This window comes from Oncorhynchus kisutch, linkage group LG4 (genome assembly GCF_002021735.2).
Source record: "Oncorhynchus kisutch isolate 150728-3 linkage group LG4, Okis_V2, whole genome shotgun sequence".
NCBI lineage: Eukaryota > Metazoa > Chordata > Actinopteri > Salmoniformes > Salmonidae > Oncorhynchus > Oncorhynchus kisutch.
The window spans coordinates 58273657-58296193 of record NC_034177.2 but is presented as its reverse complement, the minus strand read 5'-3'; the positions used below and the strand labels follow the sequence as shown (position 1 = coordinate 58296193).

The 22537-nt window shown below is 41.6% G+C and overlaps 1 protein-coding gene across 3 annotated transcripts; it reads right to left on the bottom strand.

The window, feature by feature from the left end:
• Window positions 1-680: 680 nt before the first annotated feature.
• Window positions 681-22036, bottom strand: si:ch211-223a10.1 (putative ZDHHC-type palmitoyltransferase 6). 3 transcript variants are annotated; one of them, XM_020481391.2, is made up of 10 exons: window positions 21654-22036; window positions 14434-14569; window positions 13888-13998; window positions 10485-10617; window positions 9917-10095; window positions 9628-9701; window positions 9318-9417; window positions 9121-9206; window positions 5737-5927; window positions 681-1849 (listed from the first exon to the last, which is right to left on the bottom strand). In XM_020481391.2, exons 1-10 carry the CDS (start codon window positions 21763-21765, stop codon window positions 1373-1375), a joined length of 1599 nt encoding a protein of 532 aa, XP_020336980.1. In that variant the 5' UTR covers window positions 21766-22036; the 3' UTR covers window positions 681-1372. The 3 variants fall into 3 exon arrangements, with proteins under 3 accessions (XP_020336980.1, XP_020336979.1, XP_020336981.1); XM_020481390.2 differs by having other exon boundaries at window positions 9318-9480; window positions 21654-22035; XM_020481392.2 differs by lacking the exons at window positions 13888-13998; window positions 14434-14569 and having other exon boundaries at window positions 9318-9480.
• Window positions 22037-22537: the final 501 nt, after the last annotated feature.

Genomic DNA, 22537 nt, shown 5'->3' with positions numbered 1-22537 from the left:
AGAGTTTGAGAGGATCTGCAGAGAAGAATGGGAGAAACTCCCCAAATACAGGTGTGCCAAGCTTGTCGCGTCATACCCAAGAAGACTCGAGGCTGTAATCGCTGCCAAAGGTGCTTCAACAAAGTACTGAGTAATGGGTCGGAATACTTATGTAAATGTAATATTTCATTTTTTTTGGGGGGGGGGGGGGGGTATTGTGTGTTTATTGAGGGGAAAAAACAATTTAATACATTTTAGAATAAGGCTGTAACCTAACAAAATGTGGAAAAAGTCAAGGGGTTAGAATACTTTCCGAAGGCACTGTACAGTATATTCATAACTTGACTACACCACGCTTAGATGGCTACTGAATCATCATCCTTTAATCTAGCAATATGTCCCCATGGGATATTGAGGAAATCAGTGAGAGTAACGGGAGATGACTGGATGTGGTCTGTTAGCAGTGCCGAGTCTTGGTTTTGCTATAGAGTAGGGCAGAGTCACGACATGTTATTACGAAGGTGGTTTTACATGTCGAACCACTCTTGCCTAATAAGTCATGTTGCCTGAGACCTGTAGACTTGTGTTAGCTCCCTGAACTAACATAGCCATACGATTAGCCAAATTACATTGTACTTATAAGCTAAAGTCTAGTCACTGTTAGCTATGGTTTACGCCACCAATAACATAAAAGGCACGCATCACATCATCATATTACTTTTTATTTAAGTAATAAGAAACCGGTCACATTAAGTGACCAGTTATCTCCCACGAAACACTGTTTTAAATACACCAATGCATTAAAAATGTAAAACAGAAAGCTAACTCCACGGGATATACTGTAATAAAATAGTGGGATCCTTCACAGGGACAGCGCAAAATCAGTTGTTCATAAACTAGCTACATTGTTGTAGAAGTACTGTCAGCTTTAAAATAGCTCAGAGCATCACATAAAACTAGCTCTACATGTACTGTATACATAGGAAATGCTTAACCAGGACATAGAGTTAAGTCAGTGCGTTATGTGAGGAGTGTGACATGTTGATTTGTTAGCTGGCAAGATTTCCGCATTCAGTCTACTGTAGTCTATATGTTAAAAGTATAATTTTTCAATACCTATGTTCAAGTATAAAGTTTAAACAGATATATTGACGACCACACCCCCAAAGACAATCTAAGGAATCTCTAATGTTAAGATCTATTAGAACCAATTCTGGTCTACACACCACTTGTTATATGTTTAATAGCGGTATTAGCTTCCCAAGGTAATGCCTAGACTCTAGCTCACCATGCTAACAGTCTCACAGATGATCCAGTTGGTTTCAAGAATGGAATACAGAATTCATATATACATTGTTATTCATTATACCACAGGTTTTAGAGTGCATATTGTCTAAATGTCTATGGAGATATTGTCCTCCGTCTGTCCATAATCTAACCGTCTCCTCCCCTCCAATAGGAAGGTAAGAACCGTTGTCCAGCGGTATCCTAGTGACCGTTGCCGAGTCTCGCAGGTAGGTTTGAAGTAGGTTGTAGTCCCCATGGCGATGGCATCAAACTGTTCTGTCAACAGCCAAGCCTCCCAAAGGATTGTCAGAGCGTTCATTATTGTCAATGTGACCACCCAGAACTGTTTAGCTACTGCCCTAACCAACGACTGGTCCTCAAGGGACACCACCACCACATACAGGTGGTAAATGGCCGCAGCCACGAAAAGGAGGTGTGCTGCGGCCATGGAGAGGATGAAGATGATGAAGAGGCGGTGGTTTCCCCTACCAATGCAGCGGTTCAGGAACAGGCAGTGGTGGTCGTAATCCCTCACACACACATCACACAATTTGCAGTGTTTAGTATGGTCCGGCTGGAACAACTAGAGAAGAGAGGAAACAGCAGTGAGAAACACTTCCTGTTTGAGTGGTTAACTTGAGAAGGGATAGATGCGGACCAGATTGGTGCACATTTAGCACATTTGATCTAGCAAAGTGGATGTGTCAAATCCGTCACGATTTATGTATTTAAGTTACATTTGGATATGTCTGTTTTCGTGCATTCAAATGTAGAAGATGTCCCTTTTCAGATTTAGAAGAAGTGACTACTAAATGCTAATTCCCGTTCGTATAATTAGATGGTGGTAGTCAGTTTTTTTTTAACCAATGCAGTTGATTGGTAATGATATGAACATGTGTTGGCGTTGACATCCATACAAGAATTATACTCCAATTTGTGCCTCAGAGTGAAATACGCCAAATGTAGGCAAATTTTGCTGGAGGGCAATGGGGAGACTGGTTCTTTCCCCCACGTGTTTCCATGGCAATTCCATGGCAATTCCATGGTTATGTTCGTGTTCGATTGACTTGTTTATCGCATCTACGCACTTCTATAAATCATATCATAAACACAACTGTTTTAAGCAGGGGTTGGAACCGGTTCAGGGAAAATAACTGCAAACCGTAAAATAACGAAATTTGAGGAACAGAACCAGAGGGAAAGTGATCTATACTAATTCCATAACAGAACAGTTATTTTAAAAGCATGGGAACCGGTTAACGTTCTGGGCATAATTTTTTTCAGTTCCACAAAAAACGCAACAAGGAGTCAATGCAAAGCCCTTGCTGTCACTCAAACGTATTCCAGTGCCTGACAGCTGGACGTTTTTAACAGTGTTTCGGCCATCTGCCTCTCCCCTCCCTCGGAAGCATAGTCTACGGCAGCTACTGACAGCTAGCTATGATTGAAAAATTAGGGAGATTTTTTTATTAGAATGGATTTACTTTTCAATGCTAGTTACTGATACCACAGTTATCACGTTTCACAATGGATTTATTAACTACAGAAAGGTAAGACGCGTTATTTTAATTCTCTAAATCCAACGTTAGTTAAACCAACTCGCTGAAGTTCAAAGACATTCAAAAGTTCCTTCATAGAAGCCACTCCACCGTAAGTATAATTCCATGGGCCTTGTTCAGATAATGTATGTCATAACAACAACATGCCCAGCGCGCTCTGCGAAATTTCAGTTGCATCTCGCACACCCTACACTTGTTGTCCAACGCATGTAGCTACATAGCAAGCTGTTCTATCCATTGGTTAAGTAATTTAATGTCTAGCTAAATGTACATAAATATAGTTTTGAGGTTTAAAAGGAACAGAAATAAACGATATAAACCGTTACTATGTTTTGGTTAGAACCGATTCAGAACTTTATTTTTCTGGTCGGAACAGAATCCCAAAAAACGATGGTTGACACACCCTAACCCCTCAGCCTTCAAATGAAGTGGACATCTCTGTTGACGTCTCATGACGCCTGAGGAGTATACACTTGGAGGGCTAAGAAGGAAGGAGTCCCTATATCTTGACAACAAAATAGGTAAAGCGGTTGACCAGGTGCTTTTCAACTTCACCTGGAAAAACTTTACACATTATATTAGGAAATTTGTCATTATGAACTCATATGAATATGGTGGACACAATTTTGTAGATTTTCCTACTTTGAAAAATACTTTTAAGATTAATTGTAAAGAATCCTACTTCCTAATCCTAATAATTTCATCCCTCATTATTTCTTCTCCCGTTTTGGTGGCTTCAATTTTGTTACTTTGGAACTATAACATTGATAAGATTCCTGCAAAATTATCTGCTTTTCATAGACAAGTATTCGTAGCGTGGTCGTTAATATATAAACATAATTTTTCCCCTCATAGGTATTTCATTTGGAACAGTAAGGACATTTTGTATAGAAAGTCTATTTTTTTAACAACTGGTTCAATAATCATATCCTGCTGGTGAGTCAACTTTTTAATGCAGAAAGATTGTTACTCAATTTATGAGGATTTTTTTATCTCGTTACAATATCCCTGTAACACTTAGAGTTCGCCATAGTCTTTGATGCTATTCCATCTGGAACTCTCATGTTATTTAGAGGTGTAACCAGACCTCACCTTCCTGACCTACCCTTGCTTAATCCAGTTGACTCTCCAATAGGAAAAATATGTTTCTCTCCTTGCTCCCTCAGAACAACAGATCTATACGTGCTTTATTTCAAAGGGATATTGTATCCATCCCTTATGTCACAAGTTAACGGAATACATTATCTGTTGGGGAAAAAAGTCTGGTTATTACCACACATACTTGCTTGTTAACAAGGTAAAAGGAGGTCCCTTTCAGAATGATCCATAAGTATTACCCAGCGAATCATTACCTGAAGAAAGTCAAAAAATACATTAACATTGATTGTACTTTTTGTGTTGAGCACCCAGAAACAGTTTCACATTTATTTTGGCATTGTCTACATGTAAAACAATTATGGAAAGATATTCACAGTTTTATAATTGTTAATATTTTTGATGACTTTTGTTTTTTAATGGGAGAATGTGCTGCTCGGTTTCCTTAACCATAATAAAGATAAAGAAAAACAAAATCTAAAATTGTGCTAATGGCGAAATTTCATATTCAAAAATGTAAATTCACTAATAAAAAAAACACTTCTCTATAAGGAATTCGAGCAGTATATTAAGACCATTATACATTATTTTAATAAGAAAGCTGTTAAAACAATCAATGTGTGCATCTTTTAAGGTCTTTCTATAATCTGTTGTACCCCCTAGCATATGTTATCATTGTCTGTATAGTTCTTGTATGTATACTGATTTTTCTCCAAAAAAAGAAAAAGATGACAGGAATGATTTTTAAAATGGGCCACCCTTGGCTGGAAATTTGTCACTCATTTATCACGCGATGATTGTGTTTCCAGCCACCGGTAACTTGTGGGTGCTTTATATGCACTACAGTCAATTATGAGTGTATGTCTACATATTAAATATAAATTAGCTAACTAACGTTAGCCTGCCTAGCTGAAACTTCAGAACAAGGGAAATGTTTCATCTCTACAATTTCCAAAAGATTTAACAAAACCATTTACGTAGTAGCAAAATGTCTAACTTATTTGCATTAGTTTATTCTTGTATGTTGACTTCTCCATTGATATAAAAAAAAAAAAAGAAGTTTTCGCTGACTTTTCTTAGCGGATGTACAATCGTCACGAATTGAATTATGGGGAGTTTCAGGCCAGGAGTGAACATAATGGTACACTCACAAAGCTGACTAAAAACGAGGGCTGAGGGGCTTACGTTACAAACTTCCCTTGCTTGGCTAATCATTTGGACCACCCACCAAGATGGTGACGGGGTTTCCCCCAAGGGCATAAGGCGAGGGTAAGTGGATGAGGGTCTGTCTTTTAAGTGTTTGGACTGCAACCGATGGTTCTGTTCAGAATGAAACGATTGGAAAGTAATTTTGGTTCCAACCCCTGGTTTTAAGTGACAGTGTTGGCAATTCCCCAAAAATACACGAAATTCAATTAAGTAATAATATATTTTACATTTGAACAAAACATTTACAGAAAACTCAGCTTATTACATCTGCTGCTATTGATGAACACCACTGTAAAACATGTAATTTAATTTTTTTAAGTTGAGTTAAGTTTTAAATCAAGGCAATCTGCTGCAACACGATTTTTAGTTAACTCAATTTTGGGGCAGGAAAGTTCTGGGTACATAGATTCCTTTGTTGTCTCAACACATTTGCCAAAGTTGAGTAATCTAGATAAAGAAAACTGCCGACTGGATCGAGGCACTGTTTGGTGAGCATTTAGGAAATATAGTTCTCTGTGGATGTGCACAGTTTCGTTCGGGAATATGGAGGATGGATTAAAAAAAAGATGTGGGAAAAGGCATTGATTAATGGATTGGTTCTCCTCACCTCACAGTAGATGCAGAACCTCTGAGGATTCTGTTTTTTCTCCAGCAGGTCTGCTATGGAGGAGAAGCGAGGATCTGCATCTCCCGGTCCCAGCTCCCCAGGATCCTGGGTTAGAATCTTCCAGAACATGGCCAAAACCATAGAGAACTGGACCAGCGACACATGACCCAGAACACTATCCCCCCACAAACGTCACAGCGGGTTAAGGCTCAACCAACAATATACTACATGTAGGCCACACATTTTTTTATATACAGTGGGGCAAAAAAGTATTTAGTCAGCCACCAATTGTGCAAGTTCTCCCACTTAAAGAGATGAGGCCTGTAATTTTCATCATAGGTAACACTTAAACTATGACAGACAAAATGAGAAGAAAAAAAATCCTGAAAATCACATTGTAGGATTTTTTATTAATTTATTTGCAAATTATGGTGGAAAATAAGTATTTGGTCAATAACAAAAGTTTCTCAATACTTTGTTATATACCCTTTGTTGGCAATGACAGAGGTCAAACGTTTTCTGTAAGTCTTCAAAGGTTTTCACACACTGTTGCTGGTATTTTAGCCCATTACTCCATGCAGATCTCCTCTAGAGCAGTGATGTTTTGGGGCTGTTGCTGGGCAACACAGACTTTCAACTCCCTCCAAAGATTTTCTATGGGGTTGAGATCTGGAGACTGGCTAGTCCACTCCAGGACCTTGAAATGCTTCTTACGAAGCCACTCCTTCGTTGCCCGGGTGGTGTGTTTGGGATCATTGTCACGCTTGAAAGACCCAGCCACGTTTCATCTTCAATGCCCTTGCTGATGGAAGGAGGTTTTCAGTCAATCTCACGATACATGGCCCCATTCATTCACACGGATCAGTCGTCCTGGTCCCTTTGCAGAAAAACAGCCCCAAAGCATGATGTTTCCACCCCTATGCTTCACAGTAGGTATGGTGTTCTTTGGATGCAACTCAGCATTCTTTGTTCTCCAAACACGACGAGTTGAGTTTTTACCAAAAAGTTATATTTTGGTTTCATCTCACCATATGACATTCTCCCAATCTTCTTCTGGATCATCCAAATGCTCTCTAGCAAACTTCAGATGGGCCTGGACACGTCTGGCACTGCAGGATTTGAATCCCTGGCGCCGTAGTGTGTTACTGATGGTAGGCTTTGTTACTTTGGTCTCAGCTCTCTGCAGGTCATTCACTAGGTCCCCCACGTGTAGTTCTGCGATTTTTTAATGATCATTTTGACCCCACGGGGTGAGATCTTGCGTGGAGCCCCAGATCGAGGGAGATTATCAGTGGTCTTGTATGTCTTCCATTTGACTGTTTGAGGTAGCGGACAGGTGTCTTTTATACTGATAACAAGTTCAAACAGGTGCCATTAATACAGGTAACGAGTGGAGGATAGAGGAGCCTCTTAAAGAAGAAGTTACAGGTCTGTGAGAGCCAGAAATCTTGCTTGTTTGTAGGTGACCAAATACTTATTTTCCACCATAATTTGCAAATAAATTAATTAAAAATCCTACAATGTGATTTTCTGGATTTATTTTTCTCATTTTGTCTGTCATAGTTGAAGTGTACCTATGATGAAAATTATAGGCCTCATCTTTTTAAGTGGGAGAACTTGCACAATTGGTGGCAGACTAAATACTTTGTTGCTCCACTGTAGATATTTATACACATATATATTTACATACACTCAATTAGTATTTGGTAGCATTGCCTTTAAATTGTTTAACTTGGGTAGCCTTCCACAAGCTTCCCACAATAGGTTGGGTGAATTTTGGCCCATTCCTCCTGACAGAGCTGGTGTAATTGAGTCAGGTTTGTAGGCCTCCTTGCTCGCACACGCTTTTTCAGTTCTGTCCACAAATTTTCCATGGGATTGAGGTCAGGGCTTTGTGATGGCCACTCCAATACCTTGACATTGTTGTCTTTCAGCCATTTTGCCACAACTTTGGAAGAATGCTTGGGGGTCATTGTCCATTTGGAAGAAAAGTAATTTTTCCAACAATTGTTTACAGACAGATTGTTTCAATTATTATTCACTGTATCACAACTCCAGTGGGTCAGAAGTTTACATACACTAAGTTGACTGTGACTTTAAACAGCTTGGAAAACTCCAGAAAGTGTCATGCTTTAGATGCTTCTGATAGCCTAATTAACATAATTTGAGTCAACTGGAGGTGTACATGTGGATGTATTTCAAAGCCTACCTTCAAACTCAGTGCCTCTGTTTGACATCATGTTTAAATCAAACAAAATCTGCCAAGACCTCAGAAAAAAAAATAGTAGACCTCCACAAGTCTGGTTCATCCTTGGTACCACGTTCAATAGTATGCAAGTATAATCACCATGGGAACACGCAGCTATCATACCGCTCAGGAAGGAGACGCGTTCAGTCTCCTAGAGATTAACTTACTTTGGTGCGAAAAGTGCAAATCAATCCCAGAACAACAGCAAAGGACCTTGTGAAGATGCTGGAGGAAACCGGTACAAAAGTATCTATGTCCACAGTAAAACGAGTCCTATATTGACATAACCTGAAAGGCAGCAAAGCAAGGAAGAAGCCACTGCTCCAAAACCGCCATAAAAAAAGCCAGACTACGGTTTGCAACTGCACATGGGGACAAAATTGTCCTCTGGTCTAATTAAACAAAAATAGAACTGTTTGTTGTGGGGGTGCTTTGTTGCAGGAGGGACTGGTGCACTTCACAAAATAGATGGCATCATGAGTGAGGAAAATTTGGTGGATTTATTGAAGCAACATCTCAAGACATCAGTCAGGAAGTTAAAGCTTGGTCGTAAATGGGTCTTCCAAATGGACAATGACCCCAAGCATACATTCAAAGTTGTGGAAATTGGCTTAAGGACAACAAAGTCAAGGTATTGGAGTGGCCATCACAAAGCCCTGACCTCATCATGTAGAAATTTTGTGGGCAGAACTGAAACAGCGTGTGCAAGCAAGGAGGCCTACAAACCTGACTCAGTTACACCAGCTCTGTCAGGAGGAAAGGGCCAAATGTCACCCAACGTATTGTGGGAAGCTTGTGGAAGGCTACCCGAAATGTTTGACCCAAGTTAAACAATTTAAAGGCAATGCTATCAAATACTAATTGAGTGTATGTAAACTTCTGACCCACTGGGAATGTGATGAAAGAAATAAAAGCTGAAACAAATCCTTTTCTCTACTATCATTCTGACATGTCACATTCTTAAAATAAAGTGGTGATCCTAACTGACCTAAGACAGGGAATTTTTTACAATGTTTAAATATCTGGAATTGTGAAAAACTGAGTTTAAATGTATTTGGCTAAGGTGTATGTAAACGTCCGACTTCAACTCTATGTATACATTAGGCAGTACAGTATCACTGTAAGATAAAGGATATTAGGTGGCAGTATTTTGTAGTAGAAACAGACTAGAGAGTGGAACAGTCCTGCTATCATAGTCCCTAGGTAGACGGGGTTGGCCAACCTGCAACACAACAGTTAATGGAACAAAGAACAATACAATGGATGAATATAATGTATAACGCAGACATACACAAACACACAGTTAGGCCGCACATAGACACAAAGTCTGTACCTCTGGTAGGTGGTCATGCGGTGTAACTGGGAGAAAATACTCCTGGCCAGCCAAGGGAAGAGGACGGCGCACGTTATCCCTCCGTAGCCCCCCAACATCGCTGCGATAATCAGAATCACTCCTCCGATCAGACAGGGGAAGAATAATGTCCAGTAGTACAGGACTGGACGCACGCACACACACACAAAGATCCACGCATGCACGGATACACACAGAAACAATTATACACATGAACATGATTCGTTGGCACACAATGTTTTACAGTTAAACTTATCACAGCCTCATTAGAGACTAAAGGCGTAGCACTAACTTGGGGACTCGTCAGGTTTGCTGAAGGGTGGCTCCTTCATGTAGCGGGTCAGTAGTTTGGCCAGCTGCAGATGTCTATGGAAATACAACCCCAAAACAGAAAGTGATGGTGGTATGGCAATGGGACAGAAGAGGTTGACAGTGTGATATATTCCTGGGTGGTATTTGTCACAATGGAAAATGTTTTTAAACTTTTTGCAACTGAAAATAAAAGTCCCTGTTTTTGTCTGTTGTCCTCTGTTTTGTGCCTAATTAATACCCAGGTAAAGGTTAGAGCTATTGCGACCCACCTGAATGTCCTTCCCTGCCTGCAGAGGTCCAGAGGCGTGTGTCCGCTGTAGGTCTTCAAGTGTAGTATTCTGAAGCCTGATCTCTGTAGCAGCGTCCAACACATCTCTATACAGCCTCTCTCTGATGCCACATGGACCGCTGTCAACCCATCCTCATCCACAGTCTCCACCATACACCTCTGACACACACACACACACAAAAAACATTTTAAATAGTGAGGCAGCAATCCTTAATAGTTGAAGGGTACTGCAGCCGAGTGCTCCATCGAGCCCCAGCTCTTTCAGCAAGCAGCGCATGTTACAGAGGTTGTGCATTTGTTCACCTCTGACTGACTTGAACAGACCTGCCTGGAAATATGGTGGAACTCCCACTTTCCTCCGCCTTCACTAATTTAAAGATTTTACATATGTGGGAAGTAGTGAATGAGTGCACACTCCAGGAGAAAGGAGATATCGTGGCGCACCTAACTCTGTAAGGTAAACTCCATAGCGAAACTCCCCAATAGAAGGGGAACATGGAAGTCATCATCAGACTTACTCTCCAAGCAAGTAAGTGTGTCCACCTCACCTTGTTTCGGAGCAGGTAGCGGATCACCTCGGTGTTGCCAGCATCAGCAGCCAGGTGTAGAGGTGTGACATTGTACATGTCTCCATCGCACCACCTGAACATTCCCGTCTCCCACAGGTACTGCATCGCAACACTAGGAGACACGACGCGGGGTAAGTGTGCGCGTTTGTGTGTGTGCGTGCGGGCGTGACATATTTCACTGATGCACAACACACATACATACGTGGTTCGAGAAAAAGTATGTGAACCCTTTGAAATGACCTGTACTTTATAAATTGGTCTTAACATTTGATTGGATCTTCATCTAAGTCACAACAATAGACAAACACAGTCTGCTTAAACTAATAACTCAAACAATAATATGTTTTCATGTCTTTATTGAAAACACTGTAAACATTCACAGTGCAGAGTGGGAAAAGTATGTAAAACCTTGGACTTAATAACGGGTTGACCCTCCTTTGGCAGCAATAACCTCAACCAAACATTCTGTAGTTGTGGATCAGACCTGCACAATGGCCAGGAGGAATTTTGGACCATTTCGCCTTACAAAACTGTTTCAGTTCAGCAATATTCTTGGGATGTCTGGTGTGAACCACTCTCGAGGTCATGCCACAGCATCTCAATCGGGTTGAGGTCAGGACTCTGACTGGGCCACTCCAGAAGGGCTATTTTCTTCTGTTGAAGCCATTTAGTTGATTTACTTCTGTGTTTTGGGTCGTTGTCCTGTTGCATCACCCAACTTCTGTTGAGCTTCAATTGGTGGACATATAGCCTTACATTATCCTGCAAAAGTTCTTGATAAACTTGGGAATTCATTTTTCCGTCGACAATAGTAAGCTCTCCGGGCCCTGAGGCAGCAAAGCAGCTCCAAACCATGATACACCCTTCACCATACTTTACAGTTGGCATGAGGTTGATGTTGGTGTGCTCCTTCCAAACAACTCAACTTTTGTTCCATCTGTCCACATAATATCTTGCCAGTAGCACTGTGGAACATCCAGATGCTCTTTTGCGAACTTCAGATGTGCAGCCATGTTGTTTTTTTTAGACGGCAGTGGCTTTTTCCGTGGTGTCCTCCCATGAACACCATTCTTGTTTAGTGTTTTACGTATCGTATACTCATAAACAGAGATGTTAGCATGTTCCAGAGATTTCTGTAAGCCTTTAGATGACACTCCTAGGATTCTTCTTAACCCCATTGAGCATTCTGTGCTGTACTCTTGCAGTCATCTTTGCAGGACGGCCACTCCTAGGGAGAGTAGCAACAGTGCTGAACTTTCTCCATTTATAGACCGTTTGTCTTAGTGGACTGATGAACATCAAGGCTTTTAGAGATGCTTTCGTAACCCATTCCAGCTTTATGAAAGTCCAAAAATTTTAAATCTCGGGTCTTCTGAGATGTCTTTCGTTCGAGGCATGGTTCACATCAGGCAAAGCTTCTTGTTAAGAGCAAACTCAAAATTTTGTGAGTGTTTTTTAAAGGGTTGTGCAGCTCTAACCAACATCTTCAATCTCGTCTCATTGATTGGACTCCACATTAGCTGACTCCTGACTCCAATTAGGTTTTGGAGAAGTTATTAGCCTAGGGGTTCACATACTTCTTCCAACATACACTGGGAATGTTTAAATTATGTATTCCAATATAGACAAGAAAAATACAATAATCTGTGTGTTATTAGTTTAAGCAGACTGTGTTTGTCTGTTGTTGTGATTTAGATGAAGATCAGATCTAATTTCATGACCAATTTATGTAGAAATCCAGATAATTTCAAAGGGTTCACATACAGTTGAAGTCGGAAGTTTACATACACGTCTGTTGGAGTCATTAAAACTCGTTTTTCAACCACTCCCCAAATTTCTTGTTAACAAACCATAGATTTGGCAAGTCGGTTAGGACATCACTTTGTGCATGACAAGTAATTTTTTCCAAAAATTGTTTACAGACAGATTATTTCACTTATAATTCACTGTATCACAATTCCAGTGGGTCACTAGTTTACATACACTAAGTTGACTGTGCCTTTAAACAGCTTGGAAAATTCCAGAAAATGTCATGGCTTTAGAAGCTTCTGATAGGCTAGTTGACATCATTTGAGTCAATTGGAGGTGTACCTGGCAAAAAAATGCTCTTCACTGACGAGTCGCAGTTTTGTCTCACCAGGGGTGATTAGAGTGGTTAGAGCGTTGGACTAGTAAGCGAAAGGTTGCAAGATAAAATCCCAGAGCAGACAAGGTAGAAATATGTAGTTCTGCCCCTGAACAAGACAGTTAACCCACTGCTCCCATCCAGTCATTGAAAAAAAAAAAATGTTTTAAATTGAAAACAAGTTGCGGTTTTGTCTCACCAGGGGTGATGGTCGGAGTCGCGTTTATCGTCAAAGGAATGAGCGTTACACCGAGGCCTGTACTCTGGAGTGGGATCGAGGGTCCATCATGGTCTGGGGTGGTGTGTCACAGCATCAATGGACTGAGCTTGTTGTCATTGCAGGCAATCTCAATGCTGTGCGTTACAAGAAAGACATCCTCCTCCCTCATGTGGTACCCTTCCTGCAGGCTCATCCTGACATGACCCTCCAGCATGACAATGCAACCAGCCATACTGCTCGTTCTGTGTGTGATTTCCTGCAAATAAGGAATGTCAGTGTTCTGCCATGGCCAGCGAAGAGCCCGGATCTCAATCCCATTAAGCACGTCTGGGACCTGTTGGATCGGAGGGTGAGGGCTAGGGCCATTCCCCCCAGAATTGTCTGGGAACTTACAGGTGTCTTGGTGGAACAGTGGGGTAACATCTCACAGCAAGAACTGGCAAATCTGGTGCAGTCCACAAGGAGATGCACTGCAGTACTTAATGCAGCTGGTGGCCACACCAGATACTGACTTTTGATTTTGACCCCCCCCCTTTGTTCAGGGACACACTATTCCATTTCTGTTAGTCACATGTCTGTGGAACTTGTTCAGTTTATGTCTCTGTTGTTGAATCTTGTTATGTTCATACAAATATTTACACATGTTAAGTTTGCTGAAAATAAACAGTTGACAGTGAGAGAAGGTTTTGGAGTGAAGACTTACAGAAAACGTTTGACCTCTGTCATTGCCAACAAAGGGTATATAATAAAGTATTGAGATAAACTTTTGTTATTGACCAAATACTTATTTTCCACCATAATTTGCAAATAAATTCATTAAAAATCCTACAATGTGATTTTCTGGATTTTTTTTCTCATTTTGTCTGTCATAGTTTTAATGTACCTATGATGAAAATTACAGGCCTCTCATCTTTTTAAGTGGGAGAACTTGCACAATTGGTGGCTGACTAAATACTTTTTTGCCCCACTGTATATACACACACGTGTAATATTATGTAGCTGTGTGTGTGTGTGTGTGTGTGTGTGTGTGTCCTTACATGTTGCCTCCAGACACTCCATGGTGTAGGGCGGTTTTTCCCTGATGGTCTACTATGCGTAAATCAGCTCCATGCTGCATAATCTGGTGCATCACATATACATTACCATGCCTGGAGAGACACAGACATTACAGTCAATAATAATTACTAGCATTAATAGTACAATTAATTCTTTACTAGTGCTAGGAACACAAGCTTTTCGCTATACCCGCTAAATAGGTGTATGCGACCAATACAATTTGATTTGCACTTGATCACTCCCACTCAAGGATTTCAAAGTATTGGACTGATGTAAGCACAGGCTGGAAGGAGGTTCCACCATATTTCTTACACCAGTCCATTCCTTTCACATCAATGAGGGGGAGTGTACAAGTACACATTTCAGGGAGAAGAGGGAGAGACAGGGGCATTTCTAGATGCTCCAGGGGCCCAACACTCTTCCCCTAGTCCCTTTCCATAGATCTAATAGGACTGGATAGGGGGACCTATTCAATCCATTAAAATCTGCAGATACTGACGTGGTAGGAGACAGGTAGTGTTACTGACCTGCAGGCTAAATGGAAGGCCGTCATTCCTGCATCACAGGTCAGGTTGGGGTCAGCTCCATTGCTTAGCAACAGGTTAACTATCCAACGGTTACCTTGGAGGGCCGCAAAGTGGAGAGGAGTGAAACCACCCCAGCCTACACACAGACGCAGATACAGACCGACACACAAAGATGATTAGGGTGCTATAACTGATCACATTTATTTTATTACTTAGTCACTTCCAACCTAACCACCCAAAGAGCAGTAGGTCTACTATTGTCTCTATACCACGGTCTTTTTAGCTGCTGTGACTTCCTGCCATACTGTCACAGGAGGTCTGTCTGAAAGGATAGAATGATTATCAATGATCTGAGATGAGTAGTTAAACTAGACATGACAAAATCCCAACAAGAGACATCAGCAGTCAGCTTTCAGCAGTCATCTAAGAACTGTGATGGAATGCTGGACCTTAAATTTTGTATGATTTTAAACCAGGTGGAATATGGCCAGTAGTGGTGATAAGATGGTAAGATTGGTTAACACACACACACATACACACACACTGCTCAAAAAAATAAAGGAAACACTAAAATAACACATCCTAGATCTGAATGAATGAAATATTCTTATTAAATACTTTTTTCTTTACATAGTTGAATGTGCTGACAACAAAATCACACACAAATGATCAATGATCACAAATGGTCAGGATTTGGAGTCACACTCAAAATTAAAGTGGAAAACCACACTACAGGCTGATCCAACTTTGATGTAATGTCCTTAAAACAAGTCAAAAATGAGGCTCAGTAGTGTGTGTGGCCTCCACGTGCCTGTATGACCTCCCTACAACGCCTGGGCATGCTCCTGATGAGGTGGCGGATGGTCTCCTGAGGGATCTCCTCCCAGACCTGGACTAAAGCATCCGCCAACTCCTGGATAGTCTGTGGTGCAACGTGGTGTTGGTGGATGGAGCGAGACATGATGTCCCAGATGTGCTCAATTGGATTCAGGTCTGGGGAACGGGCGGGCCAGTCCATAGCATCAATGCCTTCCTCTTGCAGGAACTGCTGACACACTCCAGCCACATGGTCTCACAAGGGGTCTGAGGATCTCATCTCGGTACCTAATGGCAGTCAGGCTACCTCTGGCGAGCACATGGAGGGCTGTGCGGCCCCCCAAAGAAATGCCACCCCACACCATGACTGACCCCCTGCCAAACCGGTCATGCTGGAGGATGTTGCAGGCAGCAGAACGTTCTCCACGGCGTCTCCAGACTCTGTCACGTCTGTCACATGTGCTCAGTGTGAACCTGCTTTCATCTGTGAAGAGCACAGGGCGCCAGTGGCGAATTTGCCAATCTTGGTGTTCTCTGGCAAATGCCAAACGTCCTGCACAGTGTTGGGCTGTAAGCACAACCCCCACCTGTGGACGTCGGGCCCTCATACCACCCTCATGGAGTCTGTTTCTGACCGTTTGAGCAGACACATGCACATTTGTGGCCTGCTGGAGGTCATTTTGCAGGGCTCTGGCAGTGCTCCTCCTGCTCCTCCTTGCACAAAGGCGGAGGTAGTGGTCCTGCTGCTGGGTTGTTGCCCTCCTACGTCCTCCTCCACGTCTCCTGATGTATTGGCCTGTCTCCTGGTAGCGCCTCCATGCTCTGGACACTACGATGACAGACACAGCAAACCTTCTTGCCACAGCTCGCATTGATGTGCCATCCTGGATTAGCTGCACTACCTGAGCCACTTGTGTGGGTTGTAGACTCCGCCTCATGCTACCACTAGAGTGAAAGCACCGCCAGCATTCAAAAGTGACCAAAATATCAGCCAGGAAGCATAGGAACTGAGAAGTGGTCTGTGGTCACCACCTGCAGAACCACTCCTTTATTGGGGGTGTCTTGCTAATTGCCTATAATTTCCACCTGTTGTCTATTCCATTTGGACAACAGCATGTGAAATTTATTGTCAATCAGTATTTCTTCCTAAGTGGACAGTTTGATTTCACAGAAGTGTGATTGACTTGGAGTTACATTGTGTTGTTCCCTTTATTTTTTTGAGCAGGGTATATACACATATGTATCAATATCTGCTGCCTGTAACAAAGCAATTTGCTCATGCATGTTTGATGCTGCAAAGCGATAGCTGTGTGAAAAAGGCTTCTGGAAAAGCTCTGACAACAATCATCTCAGTATGTATCACCTCTGACATACTTATTATTCAGCATTTACTTATAGAAGTTAAGAAGAAATTCCCAGAGAATAACGATATGATAATTTAGGCACACTACCCGGATGTGGCCTTAGAATAGTGTGGTTAACCCAAAGTCGGTTTCCTCCTTAACTGAAGAAGGCGGGAGAAAATGGAAAAATATGCATACATTCTTTATGAAACACCACCATGCTAGAGTGGCTATTGCTAGTCCCGGATGTCGCGTACCGCGTTAAGCCAAGTACCGCGTTAAGCAAATCAAGTTGCAGCAGTCTGTATTTTCACCCCTGGTCTGATAGTTTCAAAATGAAAAACAGCCCAAGCCACTATTCCTCCTCATCCACCAAACTTTACAGTTGGCACTATGCATTGGGACAGGTGGAATTTTCCTGGCATCCGCCAAACCCAGATTTGTCTGTCGGACTGCCAGATGCTGAAGCATGATTCATCACTCGGGACGTGTTTCCACTGCTCCAGAGTCCAATGGCAGCGAGCTTTACACCACTTCAGCCGACACTTGGCATTGCGCATGGTGATCTTAGGCTTGTCTGCGGCTGCTCGGCCATGAAAACCCAGTTTGGAACTCGGTAGTGAGTGTTGCAACCGAGGACACACGCTTCAGCACTCTACGTTTCCGTTCTGGGAGCTTGTGTGGCCTACCACTTCAAATAAAAATGTATTGATCACATGGTTAGCAGATGTTAATGCGAGTGTAGCGAAATACTTGTGCTTCTAGTTCCGACCGTGCAGTAATATCTAACAAGTAATCAAACAATTTCACAACAACTACCTTATACACACACAAGTGTAAAGGCATAAATATATACATGAGTGATGGCCATGCAGCATAGGCAAGATGCAGTAGATGTTATAGAATACAGTATATAGATGAGATGAGTAGTGTATGTATTCTGCCCTTGAGTCAGCACAGTATGTAAACATTACATAAAGTTGCATTGTTTAAAGTGACTAGTGATACATTTAAAGTAGCTAGAGATTTGAGTCAGTATGTTGACAGCAGCCACTCAATGTTAGTGACGGCTGTTTAACAGTCTGATAGCCTTGAAATAGAAGCTGTTTTTCAGTCTCTCGGTCCCAAGCTTTGATGCACCTGTACTGACCTCGCCTTCTGGATGATAGCGGGGTGAACAGGCAGTGGCTCGGGTGGTTGTTGTCCTTGATGATCTTTTTGGCCTTCCTGTGACATCGGGTGGTGTAGGTGTCCTGGAGGGCAGGTAGTTTGCCCCCGGTGATGCGTTGTGCAGACCTCACTACCCTCTGGAGAGCCTTACGGTTGTGGGCGGAGAAGTTACTATACCAGGTGGCGATACAGCCCGACAGTATGCTCTCAGGATGCCAAATTTCTTCAGCGCTATTGCGCCTTCTTCACCACGCTGTCTGTGTGTGTGGACCATTTCAGTTTGTCCCGTGATGTGTACGCCGAGGAACTTAAAACGTTCCACCTTCCCCACTACTGTCCCGTCGATGTGGATAGGGGGGTGCTCCCTCTGCTGTGTCCTGAAGTCCACGATCATCTCCTTCGTTTTGTTGATGTTGTGTGAGTATTTTCCTGACACCGCACTCAAAAGGGCCCTCACCTCCTCCCTGTAGACCGTCTCGTTGTTGTTGGTAATCAAGCCTACCACTGTAGTGTCGTCTGCAAACTTGATGATTAAGTTGGAGGCGTGCATGGCCACGCAGTCATGGGTGAACAGGGAGTACAGGAGAGTGCTGAGAACGCACCCTTGTGGGGCCCCAGTGTTAAGGATCAGCGGAGGGAGGCCAGTCAAAGTCCAGGACCCAGTTGTACAGGGTGGGGTCGAGAGCCAAGGTCTTGGCTGATTTCTTTTGATTTTCCCATGATGTCAAGGGAAGAGGCACTGAGTTTCAATGTAGGTCTTGAAATACATCCACTGGTACACCTTCAATTGACTCAAATGATGTCATTTAGCCCATCAGAAGCTTCTAAATCCATGACATAATTTTCAGGACTTTTCCAAGCTGTTTAAAGGCACAGTCAACTTAGTGTATTGTAAACTTCTGACCCACTGGAATTGTGATAAAGTGAATTATAAGTGAAATAATCTGTCTGTAAACAATTGTTGGAAAATTACTTGTGTCATGCACAAAGTAGATGTCCTAACTGACTTGCCAAAACTATAGTTTGTTAACAAGAAATTTGGGGAGTGGTTGAAAAACGAGTTTTAATGACTCCAACCTAAGTGTATATAAACTTCTGACTTCAACTGTATAAAGAAAAGTCCTCTCACCATCAACTGCGTTTACTTTCAGCAAACTTAACATGTGTAAGTATTTGTATGAACATAAGATTCAACAACTGAGACATATACTGAACAAGTTCCACAGACATGTGACTAACAGAAATGGAATACTGTTTCCCTGAACAAAGGGGGGTCAAAATCAAAAGTAACAGTCAGTATCTGGTGTGGCCACCAGCTGAATTAAGTACTGCAGTGCATCTCCTCCTCATGGAGGCACTAGATTTGCCGGTGATGTCTGGTGAGGACCTGCCTTACAACAGGCCTACAAGCCCTCAGTCCAGCCTCTCTCAGCCTATTGCAGACAGCCTGAGCACTGATGCAGGGATTGCACGTTCCTTGTGTAACTCAGGCAGTTGTTGCCATCCTGTACCTGTCCGGCAGGTGTGATGTTCGGATGTAACGATCCTATGCAGGTGTTGTTACACATGGTCTGCCACTGCAAGCACAATCAGCTGTCCGTCCTGTCTCCCTGTAGTGCTGTCTTAGGCGTCTCGCAGTACGGACATTGCAATTTATTTCCCTGGCCACATCTGCGGTCCTCAAGCCTCCTTGAAGCATGCCTAAGGCACATTCACGCAGATGAGCAGGGACCCTGGCCATCTTTCTTTTGTTGTTTTTCCAGAGTCAGTAGAAAGGCCTCTTTTAGTGTCCTAAGTTTTCATAACTCTGACCTTAATTGCATACCGTCTGTAAGCTGTTAGTGTCTTAACGACCGTTCCACTGGTGCATGTTCATTAATTGTTTATGGTTCACTGAACAAGAATGGGAAACCGTGTTTAACCTTTTTGGGATAGGGGGCAGCATTTTCACTTTTGGATGAATAGTGTGCCTACTCTGTCCCAGATGCTAAAATAAAAACATATTATTGGTATTGGATAGAAAACACTCTGAAGTTTATAAAACTGTTTGAATGATGTCTGAGTATAACAGACCTCATATGGCAGGTGAAAAGTGTCAGAGCTACAGCGCTGTTTGTCAGACCAGAAGACATCCTTAAAATTGTCTTCTCACAAACACATCTGTGGGATCAGAACAGTTTGGCCTACAAACGAACCCCTCTATAGAAAGGGGTGAATCTCACGAACATGTTTTGGTCTATGACCTCCCCCCAAAAATGACACAGGATTCGTTTAAAAGGTAACCCATATAAATGAATGGAAGTACGTCGGTAGTTTTGGGACTGTCTTTTTCAATGAATGTGTTATTCAATGTATTTCTATGGGCTATACTGTAGTAGTAAAGGCCAAATGGTATATTTTAACTTTGTTTTTAAATATATATTGGCTATATAAAATGGCTGTCAAGCAATTATCAGCAACCAACTTCACAGAGCTTGAAGGGTTTTTAAAAGAATAATGTGAAAATATTGTACAGTCCAGGTGTGCAAAGCTCTTAGAGACTTACCCAGAAACACTCACAGCTGTAATCACTGCAAAAGGTGATTGTAACATGTATTGACTCAGGGCTTGAGTACTTATGTAATCAAAATATAGTATGTATGTATGTATGTATTTATTTATTTTTTTACAAAAAAGTTTGAATTTTTCTTCCACATGACATTATTTTGTATAGATCGTTGACAAAAAAATTACAATTAAATCAATTTTAATCCGACCTTGTAACACAACAAATTGTGTTACAAGGTCGGATTAAAATGGATTTAATTGTAATTTTTTTGTGGAAAAAGTCAAGGGGTGTAAATACTTTCTGAAGGCATTGTATATACAGTGCATAGTTATCTTATTCTAAAATTGATTGGAAAAAAATCCTGATCTACACACAATACCCCATAATGATAAAGTGAAAACGGGTTTAGCATTGTTTGCAAATTTATATAAAATTTAAAAAACAGATACCATATTTAAATAGGTATTCAGACCCTTTGCTATGACTCTAAATTGAGCTCAGGTGCATCCTGTTTCCATTGATCATCCTTGAGTCCACCTCTGGTAAAAATTGTCAATTCAATTAAGTCAAGTCAATTAAGAACAAATTCTTATTTACAATGAAGGGGATGGGGGCTGGGATTAAACATTTAAATGTAGGACAAAACACAGATCACGACAAATGACACCACAAATCTACATAAAGAGAGACCGAAGACAACAGCACAGCATGGCTTGGGGGTAGAAGCTGTCTCAGAGCTTGTTGGCCCGAGAGCTGAAGCTCCGGTACCGTTTGCCGGCCGGTACCAAAGTGAAAAGTCTATGGCTTGGGTGGCTGGAGTCTTTTACAATGTTTCGGGTCTTCCTCTGTTTTAGTAGCAAAACGGTACTGTTTGGACTAATGATTACACCCCAGGGTTGAAAAAAACGGACCGCTGCAACCTGATTGAAAGCACACAGTATGCGACATCCGGGACAAGCATTGTAGCATGGTGTTTCATAAATACAGAATGCGTATTTCCCTGTTTTCTTCTCGCCATTAAATCGAGTTAAAGAGGAAATAGACACCTTTGCAGCCTGAATGGACAATGTTTTGTACGAACCGCTCCACGGGGATACATGAACTTGTATAGCCGGCTGCGCACGAAAAGGGTTGGGTTTGTTGAAATTGTCTCCGAAGCGAAAATATCTAGCTACCAGGCCTGTCCTGAGAACAGTCTTGGTTTCCACAAATGCTCTTCTGCAATATGGTAGGCTTTTGGATTAATAAAAAAATCGAAAATAACATTCATTCCCCAAATGTGTGCACAGTAAATGGTTGGCTAATGCATACTACAAAATGCATAGGCAGGCCTATAAACGTACCTTTCTCTTTGAGGATAGATCGATCATGTTGAATGAAATGTGCACACTGATCAATGTTCCCTCGTTGGATACAGTCAAAAATGTCCCCGTCGATCCTAGGCATCGGATGCATAATGCGAATACTGTGACGCCTGACTATCACTCTGTCAATGTAAACAACATATCTATACAGAGACGATACATTGTAACAACAATCATACGTTCATTTAGTAAAGACCCTTGTCTATCAAGGATTTAGATTTTTTGTTGTTGTCTTTAAACTGTCTGCAGTCACGCATGCAAGCTACATTCACGTTAGATTAGACTGCAGTTGGCAGGACAGACCCCGCCTAGCGCATCTGAATAGATAGACACACGTGACCCGGCTCTGAGTTTTCCTCATCACGACTTGTGTTCCTAGAAGATTTTATTTGAAAAGAAACGACTATTAATGTTAATTTGAGAGACTGATGTTTTATTTTTGATCCAAATTATGTGGACCTTGATTTAACTTATTGTTAATTTGTTTCTTTCATGGGAGATTATTTATCCATAAAATGAAGTGGGCAGAGAACAAACCCCTCCACATTATTTAAGATATAATTTAAATATTATTTTGAAATGATCAGTAATTGTAAAAACAAAAAATCAATACGCACCATAAAAGTATTTAACAAATTTAAAATAAATCTTGATATGTAATAGGTTAGGTTTATATACTCTTGTTTGTATATTTCTGTTTTTTGTATTTGTTGTATTCATAATATATTTGTATTTTTTAACTTGTGTTCCTAGAAATAAAACCATGCAGTGCTGGCTGCAACCTGGTCGCAGAGCATTTAGTATTATTCTGTATGTAAACCCAATACTCTCCATCTACTATGATATGGTATTATTTTGTGGAT